Below are 16,525 nucleotides of genomic sequence, written 5' to 3' on the forward strand. Positions count from 1 at the left end.
TTTTAATTTTCCTCCCACTCTCACACACATAAACAAAATTCAATAAAGAGTTCCCTGGTGGAGTTAACACAATTGGGCAGTGTAGCCAGTGAGTGGGTTGGGGCGAGACGGAGGTTCAAATAATAGATGGAGATAGAGTACAGACATCAACAAAAGCAGATTATTTATTTGAACACAATGGTAATCTCGCTCCATATTCTATTATCCTTATGAAACACCGTACTACTGAACACTAGTTTCATATAAATGCAGTACCGCTAAACTTACATCAGATACCAATCAAATGAGTCACAGAAGGGCAGCTGCAGTATAATGCAGCCAGTCAAACTTGGCTTTTCCACTGAACAACCCTTTCTTTCTCCTGATTTTTGCCCAGTAATCGAGACTGTCATTTTCTCCCCACTGACCTTATGCAGACTGTTGAGGGGAGGGAGAGCGAGAAAGCTGTCGTACTTAGTTACTTTCATATGCCTTTGTATACCTCTAGAATGGGGTTACTATGGTGACATCTGTAAAGATCAAAGCTGCTTAATTTTTCCAGCTTTGGCGGGCCACACAATACCCATTTCATACTGGGGTAATGGACATTCACCTCACTCCTTTGGGAGGGGAAATCACTGGATTTTGATATGAATGGATGTGTTCACTTTTGTTCTTTCCCATTTCCCCTGCTGGCTTCTCAAGAGGAACACACTGCAGGGGTTCTCTAATTTTGTTGCTAATGGATTTTCCACCTTACTCCAGTATGAAGACATGTTGGAGAAATCCATTTTGTCTTGACATCATTTTGAAATATAATGGCCTAGAAATTCAGTATAGCCACGTTTGGGGCGCTACAGCCGGGCGTTTGCTAAATTTAGCGCCTGGCGCAACTTAGCGCCACCTTCGCTGATATTCAGTTGCATCGCCACAAGAGGTTGCTACTGCACTAAAGCAGGTGATGCATGACTATCATAAGGCGCTAAGCTGGCGTGCCGAGGCGCTAACACCGAGGGCGGGCGCAGCGCAGGTGCGGCGAGTTTCTGAATGAAGGCAGACACGCTGGCGCCAGTCAGCTCTTAAAGGGAGAGGGTCGACTTGTTTGGCTGCCATGCCCTGCACACTGCAGCCCTGAAGCAAGGCCTGACCATTGCTGGTTCATCAGTTCTACGCCCTGGACCATGGGGAAGCCCGCTATTCTTCCAAATCCCATTGCACGCTCTTGCCGCTTGTCCAGGGTCATGGGGAAGGAGATGTACTGACGTCTCCTTCTGAAAAGGGCATTGTTCACCTGGCGGATGCAGCAATGTACTGCGAACTGGCAGATGTTGGCAATGTCCCCAGTAGCGGATTGGAAGGAGCCGGTGGCATAGAAGTTGAGAGCCACCATCACCTTCACTGCCACTGACAGAAACGTCCTGCTCCTCAGCTGTGGTTGCAGATCTGTGCGAAGCAGGTGGCAGATCTCCGTGACCACCTCCCTTCTGAATCGCAGCCTCCAAACACACTGCTCCTCAGACATGTTCAGATATGAGAACTGCTGGCGGTATACCCTGGGTGGGTAAGGCCTCCTGTGCCGATGCCTGTTGGCCCTTCTCCGTCTGGCCATGACTGGCACTCTCTCACGGCGTCTCTGATCCCTTTGAATGCAATGCAGAAAGCCAATGTTTCCACCCATTGCAGCCCCCATTATATGTGGCGACTCAAGGCTATGGCACTGAAAGTGAAATCCAAGTGCAAAGCTCTGGCCTGAAGTCTAAAGTACCTGTGCGAGCGCTGAGTCAAAGCAGAAAGCTCTCTGTCTTTGTCTCTCACACAGAAGGATTGGCACAAAATGGCTGCCACTTATAATGCAGGAGGAGTCCCCTTTAAATAGCGCCCCCCCCGTGCCCCTCAGCGACTGGTAACTGTTCCCCTCTACCAGTCGCTGGGGTCGCTAGGCGCAAAGAAGGGCAGCGCCACTGAAGTTCCGGTTCGGGGCGCACCAAGGGCGTTGCACCATGAAATGACGTCATGATCTGCGCGCGCAGCTGAGCGGGCGCTGCGGTTTTGCGCCGCCGTTAAATCTTGAGTGAAGTTCGCGAGAGGCGCAGATCGCGCCGCGCCCAGGCGCTAGCCGCTTAGCGCCCCACTTCTCCTCCTCCTAAGGCACTAGCGGCTGGCTCTATCAACTGAATTTCTAGGCCAATATGTTTGTCTAAGAGAGCTTATGAAGGAAACCTTCTACAGATGCATGATGTTAATGCATTGCTTTGGACTGGAAAACAGTTTCAAATCTCAGAATTTCATACTTGGCTTTCCATAAGCAGTGAATTTCTCATTTCTGCTGGTCCTCAAACAATCAGTGGGAGAGAAGGATAATTAGCTGGGTTTCAGTGCTAGCTAGTGTCAGATAGGTTGAGGCTGTGGACATTCCTACAGACTCAGCTTCAACCAAAGCAGCACAAATCAGGATGATACAAAAGGAAGAATTCATAAAGTAAAACAAAATTATAAAAAAAAGTTTAAATACCTAACACATATAGTCTCAAAAAACACTATATTTATTGGATTGCAACAATTTGGATTTATAGCACCATTCACATAATGAAACATCCCACGAGGATTGAAAGACATTGAGCAGGAGAAAAACTAGGGGAGGTGAACAAAGGCAAATTTGAAGAAATTATCTGAGAAGGTTTTGAAGGCAGTGAGAGGTAGAAAGGTGGGGAGATTTAGAAAGAGATTTCCAGCATGCAGGGGATTGGTGGCTGCCACAGATGGTGGAGCAGGAGGAGGTAGGAATACATAGTAAGCTAGAGTTGGAAGTCGCGGGTGCAATTTGGAACATGGGGTGGAAAATATTGCAACGGCAGCTGGGAGTCAGGTTATGGAGACAAAAGTAGGTATTTTGAAATCAATGCCACTGGGAGTTGGGGAGATCAGTGAAGGCACAGATGATATGTTTGTAGGATAACATACAAGTCGCAAAGTTCTGGATAAATTGTAGTTTATGTGGTGTGGAGCTTGGGAGCTGCTTGGAAAGAGTATTGCAGAAATCAAACCTTGATGTAACGAAGGCATGGATTATTTTTTAAGAGATGTGGAACTTTAATAGGAATCTAAATGAGCAATGTTCTGGAGTTGGAAGTTAGCATTCTGTGATTTGAAATCTGAAGCTCACAGCTGAGGGTCAACCAAGATTGTGCACCATTGGGTTCAGGCTGACCATACTGCTGGGAAAGGAGGTGAGATTGGTGACTTAAGGTGAGAAGTTTCTGACGGGAGCTGAACAGAATGGATTCAGCGCTGCTGATCTTGAGCTGAAGTATGTTCTGCCTCATCATAGATTTAGTGTCATACAGGCTGTAAGACAGCATGTAACAGTAATGGGGTTGTAGTACATTGGCATACATGTCGGGAATGGTAGCATTGTGGTAATGTCACTAGGCTAGTAATCCAGAGGCTTCGACTAATGATCCAGAGACGTGAGGTCAAATCCCACCACGGCAGCTGGGGAATTTAAATTCAGTTAATTAAATAAATCTGGAATAAAAAGCTAGTATCAGTAATGGTGACCATGAAACTATCGGATTGTCGTAAAAACCCATCTAGTTCATTAATGTCCTTTTGGGAAGGAAATCTGCCGTCCTTACCTGGTCTGGTCAATATGTGACTCCAAACCCACAGCAATGTGATTGACTCTTAACTGCCCTCTGAAATGGCCTAGCAAGTCGCTCAGTTGTAACAAACTGCTACGAAACACAATGAATGAAACTGGACGGACCACCCCGCATCGACCTTGGCACCGGCTATGGACATGGCAACGTCCCACCCAACCCACTCGACACTGCAAAGTCCTCATCACCAACATCTGGGGACTTGTGCCAAAATTGGGAGGGCTGTCCCACAGACTAGTCAAGCAACAGCCTGACATAGTCATACTCACAGAATCATACCTTTCAGCCAATGTCCCAAACTCCTCCATCACCATCACCGGCAGGACAGGCCCACCAGAGGTGGCGGCACAGTGGTATACTGTAGTCAGGAAAGAGTGGTCCTAGGAGTCCTCAACATTGACTCCGGATCCCATGAAGTCTCATGGCTTCAGGTCAAGCAGAGGCAAGGAAACCTCCTGCTGATTACCACCTACCGCCCTCCCTCAGCTGATGAATCAGTAATCCTCCATGTTGAACACCACTTGCAAGAAGCACTGAGAGTAGCAAGGGCACAGAATGTACTCTGGGTGGGGGACTTCAATGCCCATCACCAAGAGTGGCTCGGTAGCACCACTACTGACCGAGCTGTCCGAGTCCTGATGGATATAGCTGCCAGTCTGGGCCTGCGACAGGTGGCGAGTGAACCAACACGGGGGAAAAACCTACTTGACCGCGTCCTCACCAATCTACCTGTCGCAGATGCATCTGTCCATGACAGTATTGGTAGCAGTGACCACCGCACAGTCATTGTGGAGACGAAGTCCCGTCTTCACACTGAGGACACCCTCCATCGTGTTGTGTGGCACTACCACCGTGCTAAATGGGATAGATTCAGAACAGATCTAGCAGCTCAAAACTGGGCATCCATGAGGCGCTGTGGGTCATCAGCAGCAGCAGAATTGTATTCCACCACAATCTGTAAACTCATGGCCCAGCATATCCCTCACTCTACCATTACCATCAAGCCAGGGGACCAACCATGGTTCAATAAGGAGTGTAGAAGAGCATACTAGGAAAAGCACCAGGCGTACCTAAAAATGAGGTGCCAACCTGGGGAAGCTGCAACACAGGACTACATGCATGCTAAAAAGCAGCATGCTATAGACAGAGCTAAGCGATCCCACAATCAACGGATCAGATCAAAGCTCTGCAGTCCTGCCACCTCCACTCGTGAATGGTGGTGGACCATTAAACAACTAACGGGAGGAGGAGGCTCCATGAATATCCCCATCCTCAATGATGGTGGAGCCCAGCACATGAGTGCAAAAGACAAGGCTTAAGCGTTTGCAACCATCTTCAGCCAGAAGTGTCGAGTGGATGATCCATATCGGCCTACTCCTGAGGTCCTCACCATCACAGAAGCCAGTCTTCAGCCAATTTGATTCACTCCATGTGATATCAAGAAATGGCTGCGCGCACTGGATACAGCAAAGGCTATGGGCCCCGACAACATCCCGGCTATCATGCTGAAGACTTGTGCTCTAGAACTAGCTGCGCCTCTAGCCAAGCTGTTCTAGTACAGCTACAACACTGGCATCTATCTGACAATGTGGAAAACTGCCCAGGTATGTCCTGTCCACAAAAAGCAGGACAAATCCAATCCGGCCAATTACCACCCCATCAGTCTACTCCCAATCATCAGCAAAGTGATGGAAGGTGTCATCAACAGTGCTATCAAGCAGCACTTACTCACCAATAACCTGCTCACTGATACAATAGCAAAGTACTGCGGATACTGGAAATCTGAAATAACAATAGAAAATGCAGCATCCGTGGAGAGAGAAAGAGAGTCTGTGACCCTTTGTCAGAACTGGTAAAAGTTGGAGATGTAACAGGTTTTAAGCAGGTGCAGAGACAGGGAAAGGGGGTGGGAATGGGGAGGAAGGAACTAACGGGTCAGTCTGTGCTGGGATTGAACTCAGGAGAGAGAAAATGTTGAGTCCAGAAGGTTGTAACATTGAGTTCAACAATTCCAGACTATAAACCACCACCACCACCCCCCCCGCCATTTTTTCAGGCGGCAGCTGTTGATGATTCTGCCATCCCCATTTGCAACATTTTATCTCTCCTGAGTTCAATCCCAGCACAGACTGTCCCTTTAGTTCCTCCCCCCCCCCGCCCCCCGTCCCACCAACTCTGCTTTCCCTGCCTCTGCACCTAAAACCTGTTACATCTCCAACTTTTTCCAGTTCTGATGAAGGGTCCCAGACCTGAAACATTAACTCGGTTTCTCTCTCCACAGATGCTGCCTGGCCTGCTGAGTGTTTCCAGCATGGTCTGTTGTTACCTGCTCACTGATGCTCAGTTTGGGTTCCGCCAAGACCACTCGGCTCCTGACCTCATTACAGCCTTGGTCCAAACATGGACAAAGGAGCTGAATTCCAGAGGTGAGGTGAGAGTGATTGCCCTTGACATCAATGCAGCATTTGACCGAGTGCGGCATCAAGGAGTCCTAGTAAAACTGAAGTCAATGGGAATCATGGGGAAAGCTCTCCGCTGGCTGGAGTCATACCTAGCACAAAGGAAGATGGTTGTGGTGGTTGAAGGTCAATCATCACAGCCCCAGGACATCGCTGCAGGAGTTTCTCAGGGCAGTGTCCTAGGACCAACTATCATCAGCTGCTTCATCAATGACCCCTCCAACATAAGTTCAGAAATGGGGATGTTCGCTGATGACTGCACAGTGTTCAGTGCCATTCTCAACTCCTCAGATAATGAAGCAGTCCATGCCCGTATGCAACAAGACCTGAACGACGTTCAGGCTTGGGCTGATAAGTGACAGGTAACATTCGTGCCACACAAGTGCCAGGCACTGACTATCTCCAACAAGCAAGAGCCTAACTACCACCCCATGACATTCAACGGCATTACCATCGCTGAATCCCCATCAACATCCTGGGGGTCACCATTGACCAGAAGATAACTGGACCAGCCACATAAATACTGTGCCAACAAGAGCAGGTCAAAGGCTAGGTATTCTGCGGCGAGTGTCTCACCTCCTGAATTCCCAAAGCCTTTCCACCATCTACAAGGCACAAGTAAGGAGTGTGATGGAATACTCTCCACTTACCTGGATGAGTGCGGCTCCAACAACACTCAAGAGCTCGACACCATCCAGGACAAAGCAGCCCACTTGATTGGCACCCCTTCCACCACCTTAAACATTCACTCCCTCCACCACCAGCATAACGTGGCTGCAGTGTGCACCATCTACAAGATGCACTGCAGCAAATCGCCAAGGCTTCTTCGGCAGCACCTCCCAAACCCACGATCTCTTCCACCTAGAAGGACAAGGGCAGCAGACGCATGGGAACATCACCACCTCCAGGTTCCCCTCCAAGTCACACACCATCCTGACTTAGAAGTATATTACCGATCCTTCATCGTCGCTGGATCAAAATCCTGAAACTCCCTACCCAACAGCACTGTGGGAGTAACTTCACCACACAGAATGCAGCGGTTCAAGAAGGCGGCTCACCACCACCTTCTCAAGGGCAATTAAGGATGGACAATAAATGCTGGCCTTGCCAGCGACGTCCACATCCCATAATCGAATTTAAAAAAAAGACACCTTGGAAATCACGCAGCTATGGAAGTTTGAAAATTACAAAGCACAGATGGCCTGCTCTCTGTACAGCAGCAGAAACCAGACAGGTAAGGAAGGGCCTGCGTAGAACTTTAAAAAATGAATGCTTTATGCTTTGTTTTTAAAATAGCTTAGTTACTGTGGGAACCACACAAGAATGAACCTGGGTATGGTCAGGTGACACGGGAGACCCTATGGAAAGAAAGAAGGTGGTTAAGTGTAAGTCAGTAATTGGTTCAGTAAAACTCCATTGGTTTGAATGGAAAGAAAAGGTATAAAAAGGAGATCTCAGGGAAGGTTAATTGTAAAAGACTGGGGGCCTGACACCTAGAGGCGAGAATAGTGGACTCGATAGATGGTGCCAGAAGGTGAGGGACACCTAGAGGCGAGAATAGTGGACTCGATAGATGGTGCCAGAAGGTGAGGGACACCTAGAGGCGAGAATAGCGGACCCAGAGGACCTTGCCAGAGGGTGCAGACAACTCCTACCGCGGCTTTTACCCAAGGCATAACAGACTGACACTGCATTATGCTTTGTTACCACTGCTTAAGACACCATAAGGGATGTTGATCTTTGCTTGTACTGAATAAAATCAAGAAATAAAGTTTTAATCCCACTGCCAATTTTGGTCAACATTGAATCATTTGGAATAATAGAGGTCCCAAAAAGGGGGATTCTTACAAATTGTTGACTGCAGCAGGCGTGGACAAGCAGGTGATTTAATTCTTTCCTTGACTTGTCTAATCGGCTGAGAAAGGAATAATACAGGGCCCAGAAAGGAGGATTCTTACAAATGGTGCAACATAGATGCAAGTTGTTGTTTGACGATATTTATTGATGAAGTTTCCACTTCAATTGAATACTATAGCACTAAAACACTTTATACAGAGCTATCTGAATTATTAAGAACCTGCTGAACAAAGACAAACAGATAATCTTTTGTTCTGACATTTAGAGGTCAAACTGGTAACAATCATCTGCCAGTATTTAAGAGGCACTATAGATTTTTATGCGGAGTTGCTATTTACTGTAAGCATGTTAATATCAACTTCAATTATCATGCACAATGGATGTTGTCGACTCACTATCAATACCATTTAGCTGAAGAATCCAGACATAGGTTTGCTCTAGTGCTCTTTGTTCTATTGCTAAAGCCACTAAAGTATGACTTCTTTCAGCTAACTTTGTGTAATCCTGTGTCAAAGAATGTCTCTTCATTTGAATTGAACCTACAAACTGGTTAGTGCAGCAGCAACAACAACACGCAACAGCCACGGATGCAATTCAGAGTACGGTGCTGATGCAAAGCAATTCATTTATAATGGGATCCTATTTATTTATGAAAAATAATCCTAAAAAGGAATTGAATATATTTTTGGTAATGTAACTATTTGGTGGGTAGAGAGGAGCTACAACAGGCCTAAAGAAATCAGGACCATGGATAAGTAGAAAAGTGGAAAAGACACTGCAGTCCATCTGGTTAATCCCAAAACCATGAAGCAAGAAAGTAGAGATGGGAATAGTGAAGAGCAAGAAAAAACCCGATACAAATCTAAATCCGTAGCATCAATTAAAGACATACAAGGTTACCTGGCCGCCTCCCATTCTTGCTGGAGAGCATCAGTGTACTAAAGAGAAATAGGCCACATACTCTGTCCCAAATATTCCCAGTCATGATCCTCCACACTGTCTTCACTCATACACAAATACATTTCCAGATTACTCTGGAATAGAAAAATTCTAAAAGGTTGTAGTTCCCCAAACACCACAGGTTTCACCTTTTCAATTGTTGCTACTATTTTTAGACACAAATGCATTTGATATTGATCTAGGCAGGTGCTCTTCTGTAGATGGAGGCCGTCACCCTCCCTAAAACTGGCAATCTTCCTATGTGTCAACTTTTTGTGCGCCACCTAATTTCACATTCCACGCAAGGTACGAGTGGCATCGCTCACCTTTTACATCCCCTAGCATCAAGCAAGAACTTGAATTTATAGCATTTTAGGGTCTGAGAAGCCTCTCCGCTCATCAGCGAATTGTTTGAAATTGTTTAAAAGCAAGCCAACCACCAGCTGAGGGAACACAATCTCTTCCACTACTTGCAAATAAAAGATGCATTCACCCTTACCCAGTCCCTCTGGGACAAAAATCACAAACCCCTGACCAGTTATAAGTTTCACTCGCATTTTACACTTTTAATCCAGCTACCATGTGGGGCTGCACCAGCATTGTCCAAGCTGTTTTTCTTTGTGGGTCATTTAGGTGTATATCATGGAATGTCATAGAACCTGGTGTAAAGTTTACATCAATGTTCCCAATAATTTGCATACATGGGGGTGTTCTGATTTAAGATGTAATCCACCAGTTAGGCAACTACATTAAGAACAACAGAAAATGCTGGAAAGACTCAACAGGCCAGGGCAGCATCCATGGAGAGAGAAACAGAGTCAACGTTCCATGGCCTGCTGAGTTTTTCCAGCGTTTTCTGTTGTTGTTTCGGATTTCCAGCATCAGCAGTATTTTGCTATCAGACACTAAGAACAGCCTCTTCCAAAACTCTGGGCCCATGAAATTCAAACAGGATAAACGATCAAGTAAGAAATGTGTGTAAGTTGAATTTGCCTGGTCTTTGTGGGCCAGTATGTGGCCTACGGGTCATAGTTTGGACAGGTTAGGGCTGCATATTCTTTATTTCCATATGCATTAAAAATGCAAAAATACATCAATTTAGGATTTTTGCTCCTGGTATTTGCCGTAGCGATCCCCTTTGCATGTTGGGGAAACTTTTGGATTCATTCCTATTGAAAGCCCACTGAAGTAGCTGGAGACAGACCCTTCCTTCCTCTCTACCTAAACAATGGGTTTCCGCAGTGCTGTGGAACAGCTGGCAAAATGATGTCACCCCCCGAGGCTAAAGCAGAAGAATTTTTTCAAAATCTGACCTCTGTCGCTGGACCATTGCCAAGCAATTGGCACTTTATAGACTCACGCCACCTCACTCTCGCCCACAAAGCAGAGCAGAGAAAACGCACGGGTTTTAAAACACAAACCTAAAGAGAGGAAGGAATAAAATACATACAACAAAGAGGGACGAACCAAACAAGTCCTTCTCTACCTGGGTAGCAAACAACAAAATACCTACAAATACCAGAAGCTAGAGCAAACTGTGAGGCTCGCCGACAGCCACTAATCTTTATATACCACCTGCTTTTATGTTAATACGTGCGCTATATAAACATTCCATATCCTGCTGTGTGCTCAACAGTAAAATATCCCTAAACGTTGCAAACATAAGGCAACTGCAGAACACAAATAACCATTTAAAAATCAGCGAGGTTAGTTGTAACCTGGCCAGTTATGTTTCCTTCAGCCTCGACAAAGTTGGAAAGCAAGTGGTCCGGTTACAGTTGGGGAGTGGAAGGTCCTGTGAAGTCTGTGGGTTTGTTATACAACTTTCCAAAGAATTTCACTTTACAGGGAAAATACTTTGGGAAAAGGAAGAAAAGTATGGTAACCAATAAAATAAACAATATATTCATTAGCATGCTGTATAATGAGGATCAATAATTGTATTGCACAGTATCTGTAAACTACTTTTTTTACTCGATAGGTTTTTAAAAACACTCCATGACTCAGCATAGTTGGCAGAGGAAGATTATTAAATGGATCTCCACACCAACGTCTGATCGCAAAAAATGGAAAGCTTCGTACACGGTATCTATAACATATGTAGGCAAAATTATTCAACAAAAAAAGTGGAGAATGCTTATTTTTCCTTTCTGTAATTAATGACATTTAAAAAAGGTATTCTCCTATTTTTCGTTAAAAGATGAATTTTCAACCCGGTTCTGTTTTGCTGGATTTATTATTTAAGGCCTACAATTGCGTGCCAGTAAGTCTGTTTTTTAAATATATTTGGTCCTCAAAAGGTGTATGAATCTGACCGCAGCGAGTTTGGTTAAGTGATTATTTTTAAGTTTAACGAGAACAATGTTAAATGATCTTTTGTTCTTAACCGTCCATCTAGTGTTTAACGTTTCTTGTTATTCTAAATTATTAGCCTCTTGCTGACGTCACTTTCGCATTTAACCTTTTTTCTGGATTTTGACATTTTAAGAGTTTTCCTCATACTTCCGCCTTGGCGTTATTTTATGCATTGATCCATATTTACTCTTTTTTAATTTTCTCGACCAACAGTTTTCTTTTCCTGGACACATTTTCCTTATCAAAATCACAAACTCATCTGAGAAAATGCCGTGGGTTCGATCACTGAAGCCAGCTCGCCTTTGGGTTTTGTTTTGAAATGTCTAACAATAGGTACAAATAGACATCATTCTATGCCACAAATACACGTTACATAGCCGCGTGTTTGCTTTGGTTATTTCCTTTTATTCTTTTTGTATGCCTCGTGTCAATATAGCGTCTACATACTTGATACAACAGCAAAATGAACTTATTTCAATAAACTTACCAAAAGGAGAATTAAATACATACAATGCTTGTACCTGGTTATATTACGTTTTCGTGTGATCTAGGATAGTGCAAAAAAATCTTCTATTTCTTGGACATTAAGCTCATTACTTAAAAGTGTTGCATATATCTTATTGGAAGCATTTCTTCCGTCTTATAGACCAGAAGCAGATCACTTAACGACCAGTAAGTAAGTTGTCCACCCAGCTATCACCAACGCTCCCAGTAAGACCGTGTAACTGAAAAGGACGAAGGCGAGGAGTTCTTTCAGCACTCGCAGGTAATGGACAGCGAACGGCTCCACCAGCGCCTTTCTCCCAGCCATGGTTGGAATTGGACCTTGAGAAAATGAATGTTGGCTAATTGCAGAAAACCAGGCCCCAGCACACGACTCTTCCAGGCTTAATCGGCAACTCTGTACGGAAACAAGCATGGAAACAGGTCAGAAGTGGAGTGCGAGGTGAAGTAACCTGACGATTGCATATTATCCTAGCTATCACTGAAGGCAAAGTCAGATTATATCATTCGATAGTGTCAGTATATTAAAACCCAGATCTGACTAAGTTTTTTTGAAGCTATAACAAAACATGCGACTTGCACTAATGAGATAACAGTCACGTTCAAACCGGCTTTAATTTAAGTACCGAAACTAGATAAGGCGACTTACTGTACAAGCTTACTTCTTCCATTGGCGTACATTAATAAAGTCACTGTCCTGAAAATGGTGCGGGGATCTTTTAACATAAATATTTAATACTGTAAATGCTTCCTTCACATTAGATTGATTGGCTTTCAATTGAGCTTTACGTTTTAGTCTGAGTTTCGAGCTTTGTAAAAGACAATATAGAGCAATGATGCAGTACCATCAGTCGGAATTGTTGAGAGATTGCAATGTCCTATTTACATCGATTTTCGCCAATACCTTGTACGGATAGATAGCAGTCACACCGACGGTATCGTGGCTAGGAGAAGGGGGAGACTGGCTGCTTACAATTTACAAAAAAAGTGAACGAGATAAATACGAGAAAGGGGAATGAAAATAAAATGAAAACTACAATAACCACCAAACAGAGGAGTCTATTTAGAAAGGGCAGACACAAATTAAACATTGTTTTCCTTTCTCAGGGCATTGTCCTGTGAATCGCTGTAACTATTACAATTTTTTGAAAAAAACTGTACTTGCCACTTTAATAACCCTATGTTGATAGAACTGGGCTATTTTCCTGTAAGCAAACCTGCAACAGGTCGATTACTAGGTGTACATATACAGCAGATTTGGACAAGTTTAGGTTCCCGTAGGTATCAACTTACAGCATGTCCCAAACTGTTTGAATGCAGTTTCATTATTACTTTGGCAATATTAGATCTTGTCCACTACATCATCGTTTTCTGATGTTAACTACATTGAGAAGTCCGCTTTAGTTCATCATATACTCACTTATTTTGAAATGTATTCTGACAGCAATGCAATCACGCAGTCAAATCCCTAACATAGCTGCATTCCCTGTCTCTGGTGTAGACCGTACGAAAATGTTTCATTACAAATGTCTGCTTCAGAGACTCAATTTCTATGTGGATTCCACAGTGCCCTTGCTTCTGACTATGAAAAACTTCAAATAAGTTGAATGCAGTACACGTGAATACACCCACATTAATAATTTCTGTTAAACCTTATAAATCCTTGGAAAAATAAAGATGAAAGTCTAAATCCAGCTGCCTCTTCAACGAGTCTAGAGTTTCTGCCTCCCCAGAAGATCAGTCCAGGTATTCACTCTGTGAAGTGCTTACCTTTTTCAGGGCCTGCCTTGAGGAAATTGTGTTTAAAATTTTCTCCCAACACGTAAAGCTCCAACTATGCACCAACACTGTACTTTTAAATGGTGCAAATCAGCTTTAAGGATGTGCTGTTCTGAAAACAAATCTTGTGTTGTTGCTCATCATATGACGATGCTCACGTCCACCGCGTTGTTTGTGCAAAGCTAATGGAATAGGTGTGGCCGGGGAACTATTAAAGTGATTGCGTGTCACATACACTCTTGAGTTCTTCAGAAGCAGCCCGGAAAAATACCCCAATACAGAGTGAACATTTACATTTTGTTTAAACCGCTCTAGAATTTCTCCCTGCTGCAAGGGCCGATTTATCAAACAATCAAATGGAAATCTGTGCATAGAAACCCAAGATTAACAATGATCGAAACGAAGGAAGTGCTATAACTTATACCGGCTTAAGATGTTAATGTTATTAAATTAACTCATTCGTTTGTGGTGCATTAAGAATCTAAAACTCTCCCAGTTCCACATAGACCTGGGCTTAACGACAGTACCTGGTATCTACCGGCGCTGTCAACACTGCGCAGAAAAATAAACAATATGGTCAAACTACTTCAGGCAGTACGTGGATTACACATTATATTAAAGAATATATTGAAGAATTTGCACAGCTATCTCGAATAATAATTGAAACATGTTTTTTTTCTGGCAATCGGTTTACATGGGTTGTAAAGTTCGCAGATGTGACTGTTTTGGGTTGTATTTTGGGCAATTAACTGGCAATGCATAACAAATGCGTTATGTGAACTTCTAATGTGTTCCAAACACTTCGAACTACTAACTTCCCGTGTTCGATGACTTCCTCATCGATGACCAGTGATCACAGTGTGTGTGGCACGGGCGCCCTCAGTGATCCGTGTATAAAAAAAATACCCTGAAAAACAAGCGAACACAAAGGTGAGGCACGAACTGCTTCCATCAATCCTGGATCAAACTGCTCTGGCAGCAGGCACATTATCCCCTGCCAACCAGCAGCAAATGGGCCTCTAATCCAATCAGGATTCCCCACTATCAAATCATTGCCTCGTCCACTGCTGTCTTCAGACGGAAACAGGCCATTAACGAGCTGATCAGGAAAAGCTATTAGCGGTAATTGCTCCTCTGGAGACAAAGTCCACTCGAGCTTTACTGCTCTCTTGCTGTTTAGTAAAAACAAGTTATGCTGCTTTACGGCATGAAAAAGTCTATTCAAGACGATGGGAAAACGGGAAATGTCCAGATTATGGAAACGCAAATGAACTACCACTAGAGATCTATGAAATTACTAAACATGGTCCCTTTCCATGAACGAGTCATATCACTTTCGAACATTGCTAATCATGTGAAGGTGACTGATATGTAAAGAGGTCTTGTATTCTACTATAAACCATGTCAACATAGCTCATATCCCACTGTTATTTTTTTTATTCTCTACTCCATTCCGCCTTTTCCAAAGCTGTTGGCTAGCCAATAGGAATGTAGCCAGAAAAATACATTTTGTACAATAGTTAATCTGTCGCCTCTCAAATCCGTGTCCATCTTTTCCGCAACTCCATGTTTGAATTTTTCCAATCTGATTTCCGTTCCTGCTGCAGCACCAGAACGAGCTGAACCCAAGTCACAAATTACATTTTCTGTGACTGTAACCATGGTGCATTATCCCTCCTCCTCTACAGCCTCTGACACAGTTGACCACACCACCCTCCTCCTGCACCTCCTCCCCCTTTGTTCAGCTCAATGGTACTGCCGTCGCAGGGTTCCACTCTCAGCTATCAAATTGTATCCAGAGTATCTGCAGCAATGACTTCTCGCCCCAACCCTGCAGCATTACCTCCAGGCCCACCCCCCCCCGCCCTCCACTCTTCCTCATTTACATGCCACCTCTTGGCAATATCATTCAGAGACACAGGGATAGCTTCCACACATACACTGATGGCACCCAGCTCTACCTCTCAATCCCTCTGTGGCATCAAGATTATTTATCCACATGCAGTCTGGGATAAGCTGCAGCATTCACCTGTTAAACATTGGGAAGACCAAAGCCATCATCTTCAGCCCCGCCACAAATTTCATACCCTTGCCATCGATTTCACCACCTCCCCGCACATTGTCTCGGGAAGAACCAGACTCTCCATAACTTTGGTGTCCTATTCAACCCCAGCTGAGCTTCCGCCCCCAAATCCTCTCCACCTACTTCCACCGCTGTAATTGTCTTCATCTGTGCCATTGCCATCTCCAGATTCGAGTACTCCAATAATCCCCTGGCCATCCTCCCATCCTTTACCCCTCATAAACTTCAGCTCATCCAAAACTCTGCTGTACCAAGTCCTGCTCACCCATCACTCATGTCCTTGCTGACCCACATTGACCCTGGGTCCCTCACTTCAAATTTAAAATTCGCATCATTCATGCCTCATCCCTCCCATTCTGCAACAGCTTCCAGTCCTACAAACACCCTCCCCTCCCTATCTGCAACTTACTCCAGACCTACAAAGAGTGATGAGAATGTGGAACTCACTACCACAGGGAGTGGTTGAAGCGAATAGTATAGATGCATTTAAGGGGAGGCTAGACAAGCAGATGAGGAAGAAGGGAATAGAGGGTTCTGCTGATAGATTTAGATGAGGAAAGACGGGAGGAGGCGCGGGTGGAGCATAAACGCCAGCATAGACTGGTTGGGCCGAGTGGCCTGTTTCTGTGCCATATGTCCTATGTAAACATCCTCCCCCCAAATTTACTATTCCTCTTACTCTGACCTTTTGCGAGTTCCTCCTCTTCCCCTTCCACCACCCCACCATTGGCAGATGTGCCTTCCACTGCCTAGGCCGTGTGCTTTGGAATTAATTCCCTTCCTGAATCCCTCCACTTCTCTCTTCACCTTTTAAGATCCTGCTTAAAACCTACTTTTGATCAAGCTTTTAGTCACCCATCCTACTATCTCCTTCTTTGGTCAACATCCACTTTTTTTGATTAGCCTGTGAA

General features: G+C 44.5%; 1 protein-coding gene across 1 annotated transcript; it reads right to left on the reverse strand.

Annotated features, from left to right (window-relative positions):
- Positions 1–11,133: 11,133 nt before the first annotated feature.
- Positions 11,134–13,621, reverse strand: LOC147104365 (uncharacterized; the record flags this gene model as incomplete). The annotated part of the gene is made up of 2 exons (XM_085962180.1): positions 11,134–12,149; positions 13,523–13,621. Coding segments are annotated over 2 exons (342 nt in total), but the record flags the coding sequence as incomplete, so codon positions are not given.
- Positions 13,622–16,525: the final 2,904 nt, after the last annotated feature.

This window comes from Somniosus microcephalus, chromosome 19 (genome assembly GCF_052327205.1).
Source record: "Somniosus microcephalus isolate GS21.2 chromosome 19, FLI_Smic_1.0, whole genome shotgun sequence".
Classification (NCBI taxonomy): Eukaryota; Metazoa; Chordata; class Chondrichthyes; order Squaliformes; family Somniosidae; genus Somniosus; species Somniosus microcephalus.